The sequence below is a fragment of the Erpetoichthys calabaricus genome, chromosome 16 (genome assembly GCF_900747795.2).
Source record: "Erpetoichthys calabaricus chromosome 16, fErpCal1.3, whole genome shotgun sequence".
In the NCBI taxonomy this organism is placed as follows: Eukaryota; Metazoa; Chordata; class Cladistia; order Polypteriformes; family Polypteridae; genus Erpetoichthys; species Erpetoichthys calabaricus.
Window position 1 is genome coordinate 6,778,650 of NC_041409.2, and position 15,574 is coordinate 6,794,223.

General features: G+C 39.8%; 1 protein-coding gene across 2 annotated transcripts in view; it reads left to right on the forward strand.

The window, feature by feature from the left end:
- The window catches only part of adck1 (aarF domain containing kinase 1), a 983,738-nt gene that overhangs the window by 20,836 nt on the left and 947,328 nt on the right, over positions 1-15,574 (forward strand). The window contains exons 2-4 of one of the 2 annotated variants that reach the window (XM_051920170.1): positions 1,015-1,156; positions 12,258-12,265; positions 13,858-13,941. In XM_051920170.1, the coding sequence (XP_051776130.1) occupies positions 1,030-1,156; positions 12,258-12,265; positions 13,858-13,941 (219 nt within the window). In that variant the 5' untranslated portion in view covers positions 1,015-1,029. Of the gene's footprint in view, positions 1-1,014; positions 1,166-12,257; positions 12,266-13,857; positions 13,942-15,574 lie in introns of both variants that reach the window. The other variant, XM_028821522.2, reaches the window with a different exon arrangement.

A 15,574-nucleotide genomic window follows, 5' to 3' on the forward strand; every position in this document is an offset into this window, starting at 1 on the left:
TTTAGAGCACTTCATGCTTCCTGCTGCTGACGAACGTTATGGAGATGCAGATTTCATTTTCTAACAGGACCTGGCACCTGCACACAGTGCCAAAGCTACCAGTACCTGGTTTAAGGACCATGGTATCCCTGTTTCTTGATTGGCCAGCAAACTCGCCTGACCTTTAACCCCATAGAAAATCTATGGGGTATTATGAAGAGGAAGATGCAATACGCCAGACCCAACAATTCAGAAGAGCTGAAGGCCACTATCAGAGCAACATGGGCTCTCATAACACCTGAGCAGTGCCACAGACTGATCGACTCCATGCCACGCCGCATTGCTGCAGTAATCCAGGCCAAAGGAGCCCCAACTAAATATTATAATAATGATAATAAGAATTCATTACATTTATATAGCACTTTTCTCAGTACTCAAAGTGCTATCCACACAGGAGGAACCGGGAAGCGAACCCACAATCTTCCACAGTCTCCTTACTGCAAAGCAGCAGCACTACTACTGCGCCACCAGCCTAAATATATATATTATATATGTGTATATATATATATATATATATATATATATATATATATATATATATATATATATATATATATATATATATATATATATATAAATAACTAAATATTAAGTGCTGTACATGCTCATACTTTTCATGTTCATACCTTTCAGTTGGCCAACATTTCTAAAAATCCTTTTTTTGCATTGGTCTTAATTGATATTCTAATTTTCTGAGATACTGAATTTGGGACTTTCATTAGTTGTCAGTTATAATCATCAACATTAAAAGAAATACACATTTGAAATACATCAGTCTGTGTGTAATGAATGATTCTAATATACAAGTTTCACTTTTTGAATGGAATTACTGAAATAAATTAACTTTGTCATGATATTCTAATTTTATGACCAGCACCTGTATTTACTTTATATAGTTTTTTTAATTATTAAAAGTTACTATAGAATTTTTAAGTAATCTACTGTATTATTCACTTTATTTCTTTCTGCTTCTAGCATTCTGAGCATAAAATGGCAGTGAGGTTACTAAAGGTTTCCTCCTTAGCAACTGCAGTATCCACATCTTGTGGATTATATCTCTATAAATACAAGTATGTGGACCCAAGCGACTTCAGCATCATAAGATTTGGGAAGAGCAGCAATGGCAGTAAGTGTTAAGATTATTCTTAATACCGTAGCAGTATTACTAATGGGGAGTGTAAAATGTACTCTGAGTCAACTTGTTTGTTTCATCTTGTAATAGGTGAAAGTGCTGTTTTTGCTGGGCAGCAAGTAGTATCATTTTTTTATCAAGCCATCCTTGTCATCTGTATAAATAGCCTGTAACCTTTCTGTTTCACATACGTATTTATGAATGTATAAAATGCCAATAACACCAAGTTATTTAGCTGTCTTGTGTGAAATGTGTTAACAGCATAGAATATCCCTTCAGACTTTAGGTGTAAAAGTCCTTCTAAGCACATCTAAACAAGCTTTCTCATTAGCTGATTATAGGGTGAAATGTTTCACGCTTGGGAGTGTGAACCATAGTCAGGCAAAGGATGAAAATGGACGTATCAAAATTCCCTTTATGCGGGTAGGAAAGTGGTTTGGCAGCAGACTCTTTCATAACTCTAGCCAAGCTTAACACTGTATTCCCTAATGGGTCTGGATTGTGTATTAAATGCCAAAATATAGAAAATAATTATTTTTGGACCATACAAATGTGTGAGATTTAAAGAAACTGCAAACAACATTCCAACAGCATTTCCTAACAGTTTGCCATCCCTGGTCTGTTTGTTTCCATAAATGAAATAACAAAACAAGTAATCTAACATTATTCACAACTCAACATGTAAAAATAAACATAAAAACGTTAAAACAACTGTAAAACATCAGCATCGTTAAGTAACTAATAAAAGGATATATGACTCTTTGAACCAAACACCGGTCACTTCCTTTTGAGTTTAATGGCTATAATTGACCGGTATCTCATTGGGTGTTGTTTTTTAGTCTTGTGCCGTATGCTTCCTGTATAGATTTTGATTCCCCGTGACCTTGAACCGTGGCAGGTTTAGTAAATGGGTAGACAGATGGTTTTGGAATCATTTCAGTTTAGTGAAGAAAAACATAAACTTAAGTATTTTCTCTGTGTAAGCACCTTGTTTGATGTTTGTGTTATTCAGAGACCAAAGAGCCCAATGCTTTCAATATTTTGAATGCAAAATTTTGTTTTTTAGAAGTTAATTTAATAATGCTCTATAGTGAATTAGCATAAATTATAGACTCTTTCAGCACAATTTTGAGAAGATTTCCTTCTGGGTCATGGAGTGCAATAGATTATTTCAGGACAAATATCCACAAGACACTGATCAACTTTGGACACAAGGGAGCTATCACACATACGCCCATAATTACTGTCTCACTGGCCAATAAAATACTTCTAACTCTGCATAACTTTGTCAGTTTTGCCTGTTCGAAGAACCCTGGGATCCTAGAAGGATATCCTTTTGAGACCAGAAAACACGTAGCTGTTAGGAAGTGAAGCAGCCTCCAAAATCCATGAAAAGGCAATGCTACGTTCTGTTCCATGGTACTGCCAAAATAGTGACTGATAATCATTAATGGCTTTCATAGATTAACCAAAGTATGTTTTTGATTGTTGAGCTTCATATTATGTGGAAGAATATGGCTGGTATGTTCTGTAGAGTTGGATGCTGCTTTATGAACTAATGATGAAATATCTGGACTGTACATATTCACATGAATAATTTGTCATTGTAACTTGTTCTCTGGTAATGTAGTGGTGTATTTAAAGTAAAGAATAAATTAAAAAACAATGCGTAAATGATTTAAATAATATTAATGTTTTGTATTTTTACATAAATGTTTGGATGAATAATTTCTCAACCCAAATAATCTTTGTGACCATAAGGGAAGATCCTAGAGCTGTCCTCCTCTAATGTCACATAGTAGCTCTTAATTACTGTAAACTTTAACATTTTTAACATTACAAGTAACTTGTGCCATTTGAAAGGTCAACATTTTAATTTGTCTCATCTCACCAATGACGTGCTGCGGTTCCATTTACATCAAAAACTGTCACTGCGATGAGGTGATGGTTTTTTGGTAAAGCAAAGTGTTCGTGAATGGGTTTTCATATTTAAAACAGTTTGAGGCTTCATTGAAAAATGATCAAGGCATCCTGTCACGTTTATCTTTTTTTGGGTTCTCATGTTCCCCGAAAAGGACAATAATTTATAATGGGATTAAAAACAATGCTGTAGATTCATCAAATTGAAGTTTGCAATTATTTGTGTTTAGCTACAGCTCATTTGTGGCTCCCTAACTGGCTAAAATATGTTTCCTGAAGTAATACTAAAGGCTGGTCAACTCTCAACCAAATGCATTGAAAAGTGGATGAACTATGTTTAGTCAGTCATTATCCAAACACAGGGTCACGGGGGTCTGCTGGAGCCAATCCCAGCCAGCACAGGGCTCAAGGCAGGAACCAATCCCAGTTCAGGGCGTCAACCCACCACAGTGGACTATGTTTAACAATAAAATATTTACTGTTTTGTTAAGAAACAAAAAGAAAAATATATACTGTATATATTTTTATAGCTGATATTTATTTTCATTATTTGATTTTGTTAGATATTGGAACACATTAGCATTTCTTGATAGTCCTCTCCTTTCCTCTCAGTTGTAATTATTGGGTTCATATCAAAAGGTTCCCAATAATAGTACTGCCACTAGAATATCTTATTACATTTTATTTATTTGGCCTTTAAGCAATACTTAAGATGTGAATCTATTAATAGGCTTACTAAGTATGAAGGCATTTTTTAACAAAAGCATTTTTCTATTTATGTGCTTGTTCATGTGCTGCTAGTAAAGGTAATGTCACTCCTGACATGGCTTATGACTTCTTTATCTCTACTTCGGTCTCGGTCAGATAATGTTTTTGTTCTCTTTTTTTTAATAATAGTTTGAACTCTGCTGACTTACCATTTGCTGAGTAGGGGGGCAATTCATCATTCAGTCTGTTGCCCTCTTCTGTATGAAGCTCTGCTTCTTTATAAAATAGATACAAAATACAGTAGGTGGATCAATTGATAAATGAAGACAACTGACAGAGTGAGGCACATAAAAAAAATAATGATTTAACTACAGCTGCGTGACAGACACCAACCCTGGCAAAAGTTATTAATTCCAATTCTCATTTCACAAAAGTTAATACCAGGTCAGATACCTATCTGAATTTTTACATTATATGCTGACTATCAATAAAGAGACTTATAAAAACATACAGAAGCGCATACAATTAGCTCCTCTTCATATGCACAGTATTAAGGCAACATTTCAGAGTGCCTGTGTCAGGCATCTTTGTTTTTTAGAGCGGGTTTCTTTCTTAACTTAGAAATACTGTGTTTATTGAAATGAAACAGTTCATTGCTTTCTTTGAAATCAGTGGGGCATGAAATATCACCAGCCAGATGAAAGTGGTATGTATTGCACTGTTAAAGAACGTGAAAGGTCCCTTGCAATTGTACAAGGCTCAGGGTATGTTTTTCTAAGCAGGGATTCTTTTTTTCAGAATGATTCAAAAAGCAATGTATATCAATTCAAATAATATAATAAATTATGTTTTTAAATATAAGTTGGTTTATAAAATATATAAATTGAATATTTTCCCAGTAATGAATGCAGAAGATAATGTTTTATAAAATAGGGCTAACACTGTTGACTCTAATTTAAACCTCCTTAGTTTAAGTATATATGGGTTGCCAGTCCATTACAAGGGAGAATACACACCATAGAATATACAGTCATGGCCGAAATTATCAGCACCCCTGTAATTTTTCCCCAGAAAATGCACCATTTCTTCCAGAAAATTGTTGCAATTACAAATGTTTTTGTATATACATGTTTATTTCCTTATGTGCATTGGAACAACACAAAAAACAGAGACAAAAGCCAAATCTGACATCATGTCACACAGAACTCCAAATTGGGCTGGACAAAATTATTGGCACCTTTTCAAAATTGTGGGGTAAATCGTTTTTATTTCAAGCATATGATGCTCATTTGAACTCACCTGTGGCAAGAAACAGCGGCTGGGCAATATAGCAATCACATCTGAAGCCAGTTAAATTGGAGAAACGTTGACTCAACCTTTCTGTTGTGTGTCTAAGTGTAGCCACACTAAGCATGGAGACAGAAAAGAAGAGCAGAGAATTGTCTGAGGGACTTGAGAACAAAAATTTGTGCAAAAATATCAACAATGTCAAGGCTACAAGTCCATCTCCAAAGATCTTCATGTTCCTTTGTCCACTGTTCCGCAACATAATCAAGAAGTTCACAACACATGGCACTGTAGCTAATCTCCCTGGACGTGGACGGAAGAGAAAAATTGATAAAAGACTGCAATGAGGATAGTCCGAATGGTGGATAAACAGCCCAATCAACTTCAAAAACATATTCAAGCTGTTCTGCAGACCTCAGGGGTGCAACAGTGTCAGCTCGAACTATCCGTCGACATCTGAACAAAATGAAACGCTGTGGCAGGAGAGCCAGGAGGACCCCACTGCTGACACAGAAGCATAAAAAAGCCAGACTGGAGTTTGCCAAAATGTACTTGAGGAAGCCAAAATCCTTCTGGGCGAACGTCTTGTGGACAGATGAGAACCAAGGTAGAGCTTTTTGGTAAAGCTCATCATTCTACTGTTTACAAAAACGGAATGAGGCCTACAAAGAAAAGAACACAGCACCTACAGTCAAACATGGTGGAGGTTCTAAGATGTTTTGGGGATGTTTTGCTGCCTCTGGCAGTGGAATGCCTTGACTGTGTGCAAGGCATCATGAAATCTGAAGACTACCAAAAGATATTGGGGCACAATGTAGGGGCCCAGGGTCAGAAAGCTGGGGACTGCGTCAGAGGTCATAGGGTTGTTTCCAGGCAGGACAATGACCCCAAACATACCTCTAAAAGCACCCAAAATGGTTGAAGACAAAGCGCTGGAGAGTTCTGAAGTGGCCAGCAATGAGTCCGAATCTAAATTCCGATTGAACACTTATGGAGAGATCTCAAAATTGCTGTTGGAGAAGGCGCCCTTCAAATCTGAGAGACCTTGAGCAGTTTGCAAAAGAAGAGTAGTTGGAAATTCCATTTAGAGAGATGTAACAAGCTTTTTGATGGTTATAGGAAGCGCTTGAATTTCAGTTATTTTTTCCAAAGGGCGTGCAACCAAATATTAAGTTGAGGGTGCCAATAATTTTGTCCGGCCCGGATTTTGAGTTCTGTGTGACATGATGTCAGATTTGGCTTTTTTCTCTGTTTTTTTGTGTTGTTCCAATGCACTTAAAGGAAATAAACAGGTGTATACCAAAAACCTTTGTAAATTGCAACAATTTTCTGGGAGAAATGGTGCATTTTCTGGGAAAATTCCAGGGGTGCCGATAATTTCGGCCATGACTGTACATATATATACTGTATATTGGAACTGATAAGAAATAGAAGAAGGTTTAAGGTTTAATAGAAGAAGGTTTTTTAAGAAGAGGGAGGAACATTGGGTTATGTACAAGAGTGGAGGAAGATGCACACAGGTAGATTTCATCCTGTGCAGATGAGTCAATCTGAAGAAGACTGAAGACTGCAAAGTAGTAGCAGAGGAATGTGTAGTTAAGCAGCATAGGATGGTGGTCTATAGGATGAAGTTGGAGATCACGAGAGGAAGAAGAGTCAGGGCAGAGCATGGATCAAATGGTGGAATTTGAAAAAGGAAGACTGCAAGGTTGAGTTTAGGAGAAGGTGAAACAGGTTGTAGTGAAGAGTTGCCATACAGTTGGGAAACTACAGCAGATGTAGTAAGGGTGACAGCAAGAAGAGTGCTTGGCGTGACATCTGGAAAGAGGAAGGAGGAAAAGGAAACCTGGTGGTGGAATGGCGAAGTACAGGAGAGGAAACAGACAAAGAAGATGGCAAAGGAGAAGTGAGATAGTCAGAGAGATGCAGAAGGTAGACAAGAGTACAAGGTGATAAGGCGCAGGTGAAGAGAGAGGTGGCGAAGGCTAAAGAAAAGCGTATGATGAGTTGTATGAAAGGTTGGGCACTAAGGAGGGAGGAAAGGACCGATGGGCTAGACAGAGGGACCGAACTGGGAAAGATGTGCAGCAAGTTAGGGTGATAAAGGATAAAGATGGAAACGTACTCAGAAGTGAGGAGAGTGTGTTGAAGCAGATGGAAAGAGTACTTTGAGAGGCTGATGAATGAAGAGAACGAGAGAGAAAAGAGGTTTGATGATGTGGAGATAGTAAATCAGGAAGTGCAGTGGATTAGAAAGGAGGAAGTAAGGACAAGCTATGAAGAGGATGAAAAATGGATAGGCCGTTGGTCCAGATAGCATACTTGTGGAAGGATGGAGGTGTTTAGGAGAGATGGCAGTGAAGTTTTTACCTAGATTGTTTAATGGAATCTTGGAAAGTGAGAGGATACCTGAGGAGTGGAGAAGAAGTGTACTGGTGCTGATATTTAAGAATAAGGGGGATGTGCACGACTGTAATAGATACAGAGGGATAAAATTGATGAGCCACAGTATGAAGTTGTAGGAAAGAGTAGTGGAAGCTAGGTTAAAGAAGTGAGGTGATGATTAGTGAGCAGCACTATGGTTTCATGCCAAGAAAGAGCACCACAGATGTGAAGTTTGCTCTGAGGATGTTGATGGAGAAGTATAGAGAAGGCCAGAAGGAGTTGCATTGCGTTTTTGTGGACCTGGAGAAAGCATATTACAGGGTGCGTCGAGAGGAGTTGTTGTATTGTATGAAGAAGTCAGGAGTGGCAGAGAAGTACATAGGAGTTGTACAGGATATGTATGAGGGAAGTGTGACAGTGGTGAGGTCTGCAGTAGGAGTGACGGATGCATTCAAGGTGTAGGTGGGATTACATCAGGGATTCGGCTCTGATCTTTTTCTTATTTGCAATGGTGATGGACAGGTTGACAGATGAGATTAGACAGGAGTCCCCATGGACTATGATGTTTGCTAATGACATTGTGATCTGTAGCGAGAGTAGGGAGCAGGTTGAGGAGACCCTGGAGAGGTGGAGATATGCTCTAGAGAGGTGAGGAATGAAGGTCAGTAGGAACAAGACAGAATACATGTGTGTAAATGAGAGGGAGGTCAGTGGAATGGTGAGGATGCAGGGAGTAGAGTTGGCGAAGGTGGATGAGTTTAAATACTTGGTATCAACAGTACAGAGTAATGGGGATTGTGGAAGAGAGGTGAAAAAGAGAGTGCAGGCAGGATGGAATGGGTGGAGAAGGGTGTCAGGAGTGATTTGTGACAGACGGGTGTCAGCAAGAGTGAAAGGGAAGGGTCTACAGGACGGTAGTGAGACCAGCTATGTTATATGGGTTGGAGATGGTGGCACTGACCAGAAAGCAGGAGAACGAGCTGGAGGTGACCGAGTTAAAGATGCTAAGATTTGCACTCAGCATGATGAGGATGGACAGGATTAGAAATAAGTACATTAGAGGATTTGCTCAAGTTGGATTGTTGGGAGACAAAGTTAGAGAGGCGAGATTGCGTTGGTTTGGACATGTGCAGAGGAGAGATGCTGGGTATATTGGGAGAAGGATGCTAAGGATAGAGCTGCCAGGGAAGAGGAAAAGAGGAAGCCTAAGAGAAGGTTTATGGATGTGGTGAGACAGGACATGCAGGTGATGGGTGTAACAGAACAAGATGCAGAGGACAGAAAGATATGGAAGAAGATGATCCGCTGTGGTAACCCTTAACAGGAGTAGCTGGAAGAATAAGAAGAAGAAAAATCGCAGCGGCCCTAGCACTGACCCCTGTGGAACACCACTCTTAACATTGGCCAATTCTGAAGAGGTTCCTCGCACCATCGCCCTCTGCTTCCTGTGTCTGAGCCAAGGGGGACAAAGTCAGAGAGGCAAGATTGCGTTGGTTTGGACATGTGCAGAGGAGAGATGCTGAGTATATTGGGAGAAGGATGCTAAGGATAGAGCTGCCAGGGAAGAGGAAAAGAGGAAGGCCTAAGAGAAAGTTTATGGATGTGGTAAGAGGGGACATGCAGGTGATGGGTGTAACGGAACAAGAGGCAAAGGACAGAAAGATATGGAAGAAGATGATCCGCTGTGGCAAACCCTAACGGGAGTAGCTGAAAGACAAAGGAGAAGAAGAAATAGAAGAAGGTTTAGGATTTAGGTTTAGGTTTACTGGTGAACCCCATATAACTGAAGATGTTGAAATAAACGTTTTCAGAAAATAAATTGCAAATTGATATTGTGTTGATACATTTTCCCAGATGTGAATACATCTAATAACTTGTCGTACTGGTGGTGGCTTTTTTTAAGATGGCATCTTGCAGGGAGAGGTGGTTTTAGGTCACTGGAACTGGAAGTGATGCTACTGCTCCTCACACCACCAATTACCTAAACATCTGACACAGTAATGCCCAACACGATTCTGGATTTAAATAATTAGACATTTATTCATCCAAAGTACCTTTTCAATAAGCACCTTTGCAAAGATCAGCCACAATTCAAATAAATCAAGCAAATTCTTCCTCCTTCCATCTCCCATGTTCTTTTCTAGCAAAACCTGAGTCTGCTTCCAGTGTGCCCGCATTGCTGTTCGGACCATTTCTGGGTCACATGGAAGCCAGTAATGTCCTCCCCCTCTGGCGGTATCCAAGGATCCCGACAGGGCTGCATTTCTAGACTCCAGTTCCCATGCAACCCTGTCGGTGTCTTGATTGGGATCAGCCTCAGGGAACACAGCCATCTTCCTTTCAGGGGTATGAGCTATTCCTTTAATCCATGCTGGGCCAGTCCATCTATTATAGAGCGATCCCTAGTGGGAAGAAGAATATAGGGCAACCCAGCATTTATATATATATACAGTATATATTGAAAAAAAATTAAGGGAACACTCAAATCACACATTGGATCACAAAGAGCGAAATAATCAACTGGAAAATCTTTATTGAGTAATACTGTGTAACTCATTGAGAACAAAATGATGTAACAACATTCAATGGAAACCAAAATCACCAACCCATTGACAACTGGATTCAATATCACACTGAAATTAAAGTCAGAACTTGAAATCACAGGTTGATCCAACTTTCATGAATTTCATCACAACAATTCATAATGGGACTCAGTTGTGTGTATGGTCCCAACGTGCCTGTATGCAGTCCTGACAATGTCTGGGCATGCTCTTGATGAGATGGAGGATGGTATCCTGGGAGATCTCCTCCCAGATCTGAATCAAGGCATAAGTGAGCTCCTGGGCAGCCTGTGGTACTGCTTGGCAGCTTCAGATGCACCAATACACATCGTCCCAGTGGTTCTTAATCAGGGCCTTGTCCTGCACTAGAAGAACCCAGGGCCCATTACACTAGTGTAAGGTCTGACAATGGCTCTGAGGATTTCATCCTGGTACCTAACAGCAGTCAGGGTACCGTTGCCTAGCACATGGAGGTCTGTGCAAACCCACCAAGGTATGCCTCCAAAAACCATTACTGATATACTGCCAAACTGGTCATGCTGGATGATGTTGCAGGCTGCATAACGCTCACCACAGCATCTCCATACTCTTTCATGTCTGTCACATGTGCTCAGTGCGAACCTGCTCACGTTTGTGAACAGAATTGACCGTCAGTGGTGGAGTTGCCAATTGTGGTATTCTCTGGTGAATGCTATTTGAGTTGCACAGTGATACGCTGTGAGCAAAGGCCCCATTAGAGGATTTCGGACCCTTATGCCACCCTCATGGAGTCTGTTTCTGACAGTTTGGTCAAAAACACGCACAACAGTAGCCAGCTGGAGGTCATTTTGTACAGCTCTGGCTGTGCTCCCCCTGTTCCTCCTTGCACAAAGGAGCAGATACTGGTTCTGCTGCTGGTTTTATGCCCTTCTCCTGGTATCTCCTCCATGCTCTTGTGACTGTGCTGGGAGACACAGCAAACCTTCTTGCGATGGCACGTATGGACGTGCTATCCTGGAGGAGCTGGATTACCTTTTCAACCTGAATCGGCTGTGGGTACTGCCTCATGCTACCAGTAATGACAAGGACACTAGCAAAACGCAAAACTAGAGAAGAATCAGTCAGGAAGGAGAAGGCAAGAGCAATTGTCTGTGAATACCACCTTCAAAGCCATTCCTCTTGTGGGGGTTGTCTTGCTGTTGCCTCTTCAGTGCACCTGTTGTCACTGTCATTTGCACCAAAGTAGGTTTACATGATTGTAGTTGATTTACAATCGCTTATGCTTCCTAACTGAAGAGACGGATATCCCTAAAGCTTCATTGACTTGGTGTTAGATTGTGATGATTAAGTTTTCCCTTAAGTTTTTTGAACACTGTATATATACGTATATATTGTGACAGATATGGGGCTCTGTCGCTCCCTTGAACCCTCGGATTAAACGCCGGACACCAGGTAAAAGTCCAAATATTGACTTTATTATTAATTAACAGTGCACAAAGCACCCTCCTCTCCACAATACTCATAAATCAATACAATCAATAATTAAACAATCCTCCACTCTCCCAGACGCGTTGCCACCCTTCCACCCAGCTCAGCTCAACGTCTGGGATCTCCCACAGTCCTTTTATAGTCCTTGACCCGGAAGTGTTTCGCTCTCTCTGTCCATGTGACTAGGAACACTTCCGGGTCAGATAACAACTCTTCTTCTTCATCCCGGAAGTACGTCATTCCTTCTGTCGCTGTGGCTAAGACGTACTTCCGGGTTACAGTGCACGTAAGAGTCTCTGGGCCTCCCTGCAGCGTCCTCTGTTGGCCCCCAAGGTATCCGGCAGGGCTGTAAAGGAAAACTCCACTGTCCATGATTCCCTTCTGGTATTCGGGGCACCTCCATGCTGAAGGGAGAGCTCCACCTGACGGCCTGGGGGTATTGACTGGGATGAACGGCCGGCCATATGTCACAATATGTATATCTCAGTTGTGAGAAGCAGATCTCAAACCACAAGTGTTTCCTGGTAGGTAACCACCCAACTTATCAGATTGCGATCAGATCTATGGATGGAATATTCTGGGATGGAATACTCCTTGTCAAGTAAGTGAACCAGCTGCTGTGGCGCAATGTCTGAGTCTCTGCATCAGGCGCTAACGTCTGAAGTTTAATCCCTGCCTGGGGAAGCAAAGGTGTGTATACCTGATGAGCTCCAATTAGTGTGGAACACGTGTCGTGTATTCTTTGTGTTATTTGGCAGGTGCTACAGTAATCCCTCCTCCATCGCGGGGGTTGCGTTCCAGAGCCACCCGCGAAATAAGAAAATCCGCGAAGTAGAAACCATATGTTTATATGGTTATTTTTATATATTTTAAGCCCTTATAAACTCTCCCACACTATTATAAACATTTCACGCACAGTTATACAGCATAAACCCTTTGTATTCTCTTAGATATTAGGTAAGATTCGTTGAAATTATGTATGTAAACACAGTTTACATACAGTAAAACCTAAATATTATTTTAAAGATATCGAGCGTCTCCGATATCAATACGTTACAGCCATTACAACAGACAGGCCACCAGCAATAAATACGTACAATACAAGAAAAATTGTATACAGTAAAATGTGTGTACAGCGACACTAAACTATGTACATGTAATAAGTATTGTATGTAAATAATTAATTATGGTTACTCACCAACATTGACACGACGACTTGTCCGATAACGATGAGTTTAATTTTACTGCACAACAAAGGATAGCGTTACAGCTCTTCTAAAGGAGCCTCTTCAGGCGACTGTTTAGCACCGCCGTTGTTCTTCTTCCATCACTCTTCAATCCAAATCCCTAAAGCAGATTCCATCCAGTCTACTGCCTTATAACGTCCACTTGCAACTCGTTTTGCGCCCTGATTAAAGGACACTGCGGCCGTAGATCTTATATGCTTTTCCTCCTTTTTAAATAAAAAGAATCGTGGACTCATTGATGCTGTAATTGTGTCCTGCAGCGGTGTAGCTGTTCCCCTCCTTCAACATATCCAAAACTTTTACCTTTTCTGCAATCTCCTGAAGCATTAGCAGTAACGTGCATTAATTCTGAATGAGTGAAATTAGACTTCCTGGTTAATGCAGCACTCCGTTGCTGAGCCAATCAGCAGCACACAGGAACTTAACCGCGTGCTCTGATTGGGTAGCTTCTCAGCCATCCGCCAATAGCGTCCCTTGTTTGAATTCAAATGCGTTCCTTGTTTGAATTCAAATGGGCAAATCAACTGAGGAAGCACACGTACTGTAGGCCGCAGACATCCGCGAAGCAGTGAAAAATCCGCGATATATATTCACATATGCTTACATTTAAAATCCGCGATGGAGTGAAGCCGCGAAAGACGAAGCGCGATATAGCGAGGGATCACTGTATATAAAATATATTTACCAACTGTGGCTCAGTATAACATGTATTTACATATAGCAGTGCCCCATGAAACTCAACTTAAAATGCGATTTTGTTTTTGTGATTACTGCTATAATGAACAGATGTCTTTCATTTCATCAATTTTATATGGTTTTTCCAAAAGCAAGAAGTTGGTTTATGGAAATGTAGTGAATAACACATAGAATTTACCTAAAATACTTGGAAGTGAATTGCCAAATTTATAAAATGTAAGACCCCAAGCATTTTTCCTTTAGGTGTAAAATTCTTATATTTTTCTTTTGTAAACAGTGGTTCCAGTAACCCTTCTAAATGTATCCATTTAAAATATATTTAGTGAAGCTAATTCCATTTCTTATGCCATTACCTGCTTTTCTCCGTGCTTAGTATAAGCTCCTGCGCTTACTAAAAGTTTTGTTTTTATCACAGACAGCCATTATCAGCTATGACTACATCACTTCACTGAAGGAGGTGCAAAAAGGAACAGAAGAGTACTCGGCTATCAAGTCAAAGGTAAGTTACTAATTAGTTGACAGGAAACATGCAACCTTGTTTTAAATTGAGATTTATTCTAATTTGAGGAGTTAGTGTATTTTAATTGCTTAAGCCACTCTTCTATTCAGGATGACAGTTTTCTCTTTCTGTTCTGTGCTTAGTTGTATACCTGAAGCCTGCATTGTGCAAAATTTGGTTTTATTTATTTTTTTTCCAGTTTTCAGTTTTCTATGCTCCTTGAATCTCTTAATAAAATGTGCCTTTATTTTTGAGACTCTCCAGAGTGCGTTTTCTGTTTTATTTTTTTGTGTTTTGGGTGACAGTTGCCACCATTTGGAGTTTTTTGTCTCAGTGCTGCAGGTGTCTTATGTTTAGCAGTGATGTCCAATTGCTATCAAGTGATCGTTGGATGTTTTATGCATGATATCATTACTGCCCCCCATTTAATTTAACTTTAACTTTAAGCAGTAACTTCTTTGTCAAAGTTTGTGGATCCTCTCAAAACCTTGTGAGGTTGGAAGTTAGCTTTAAAGATCTTTGGCAGTAAGGCTTTTTTTTTTTTGTAAATTATTTAAACATCCACATTGGACTCTGTCTTATTGGTTTTTTGTTAAGTTATTTGGTTACTGACCCCAACCTGTCCTCCGTGGTTAATGTTACTGTCTTTCATCTCCTAGTACTTAAATTCCAGTGGTCTGGAATTCCATCCTGTGTGGCAGCACAGGTGTTAATAATCTATTTGCTTTATAGACATATAAATTGTTAGAATACAAAAATCATATTATGGAGGATTACAGTGTGATTGCTTTGTAGCTGATGAAACAAAAATGAATGAGGAACTTTTTTTCCAGGACTTCCCAGTAGTTTGCTTTGCCTTCTAGTTTCAAAAGTCATCTAGGCCCAAACCAAAGCATCTCCATAACATGATGCCGCCTCCAAAATATTTGTATTAATATTCAGTATTACACCTGCAACAGAATACTACATTGTGTTTAGAGCGGTTTCTCAGTTTGATGTTTATTGCATGACAAACTTAAGTAGTTTTTTCTTTCTTATTCTCCTTTACTTTTGTGATGGGTCTTAAGTTTTCTTCTGCTCATTCAAGACCATACCTTAACTGTGGCTCACATAATCAAATGAGCAAGATGTTCTCACTTTGCACTCATGTTGCAGTTTCCTCAGAGGCTGGCTTTGAGAGGGCGGCCATCTCAGTAGTTGTGACTGAATTGTGCTTACCTGCCTGCCACCTCTGATACTACATATTTTTTGTCCTTTAACTCAGCTGTGGTTTGAGAGGATACTCTTCACTAACTGATGTTTTTACTTACTTTACTTCAGTTTAGATAACTGGCAAAACTGTGTCAGAGCAAAGCAGATGAATACCTGGGGAATCTGAATATTATGGTATTAAAAAGTATTTAAAGAATTTTCAGTTTAGCATTATAAAGTTATTTGGTATTAGATCAGTGGCAAAAAATCCCAATTAAATATTTTACAATCCCAAACTGTAATAACTGTGCGAGAAAGTTTAAGGGGATTATTGTGTTTCAGAGTGCTGAATTCCACTGATAAAAGGCAATCATTTGCATCTTCCCATCTGAGCATGGGACACAATCCGACTAATATACATTGTCTTTAAAATGGTTGTGCT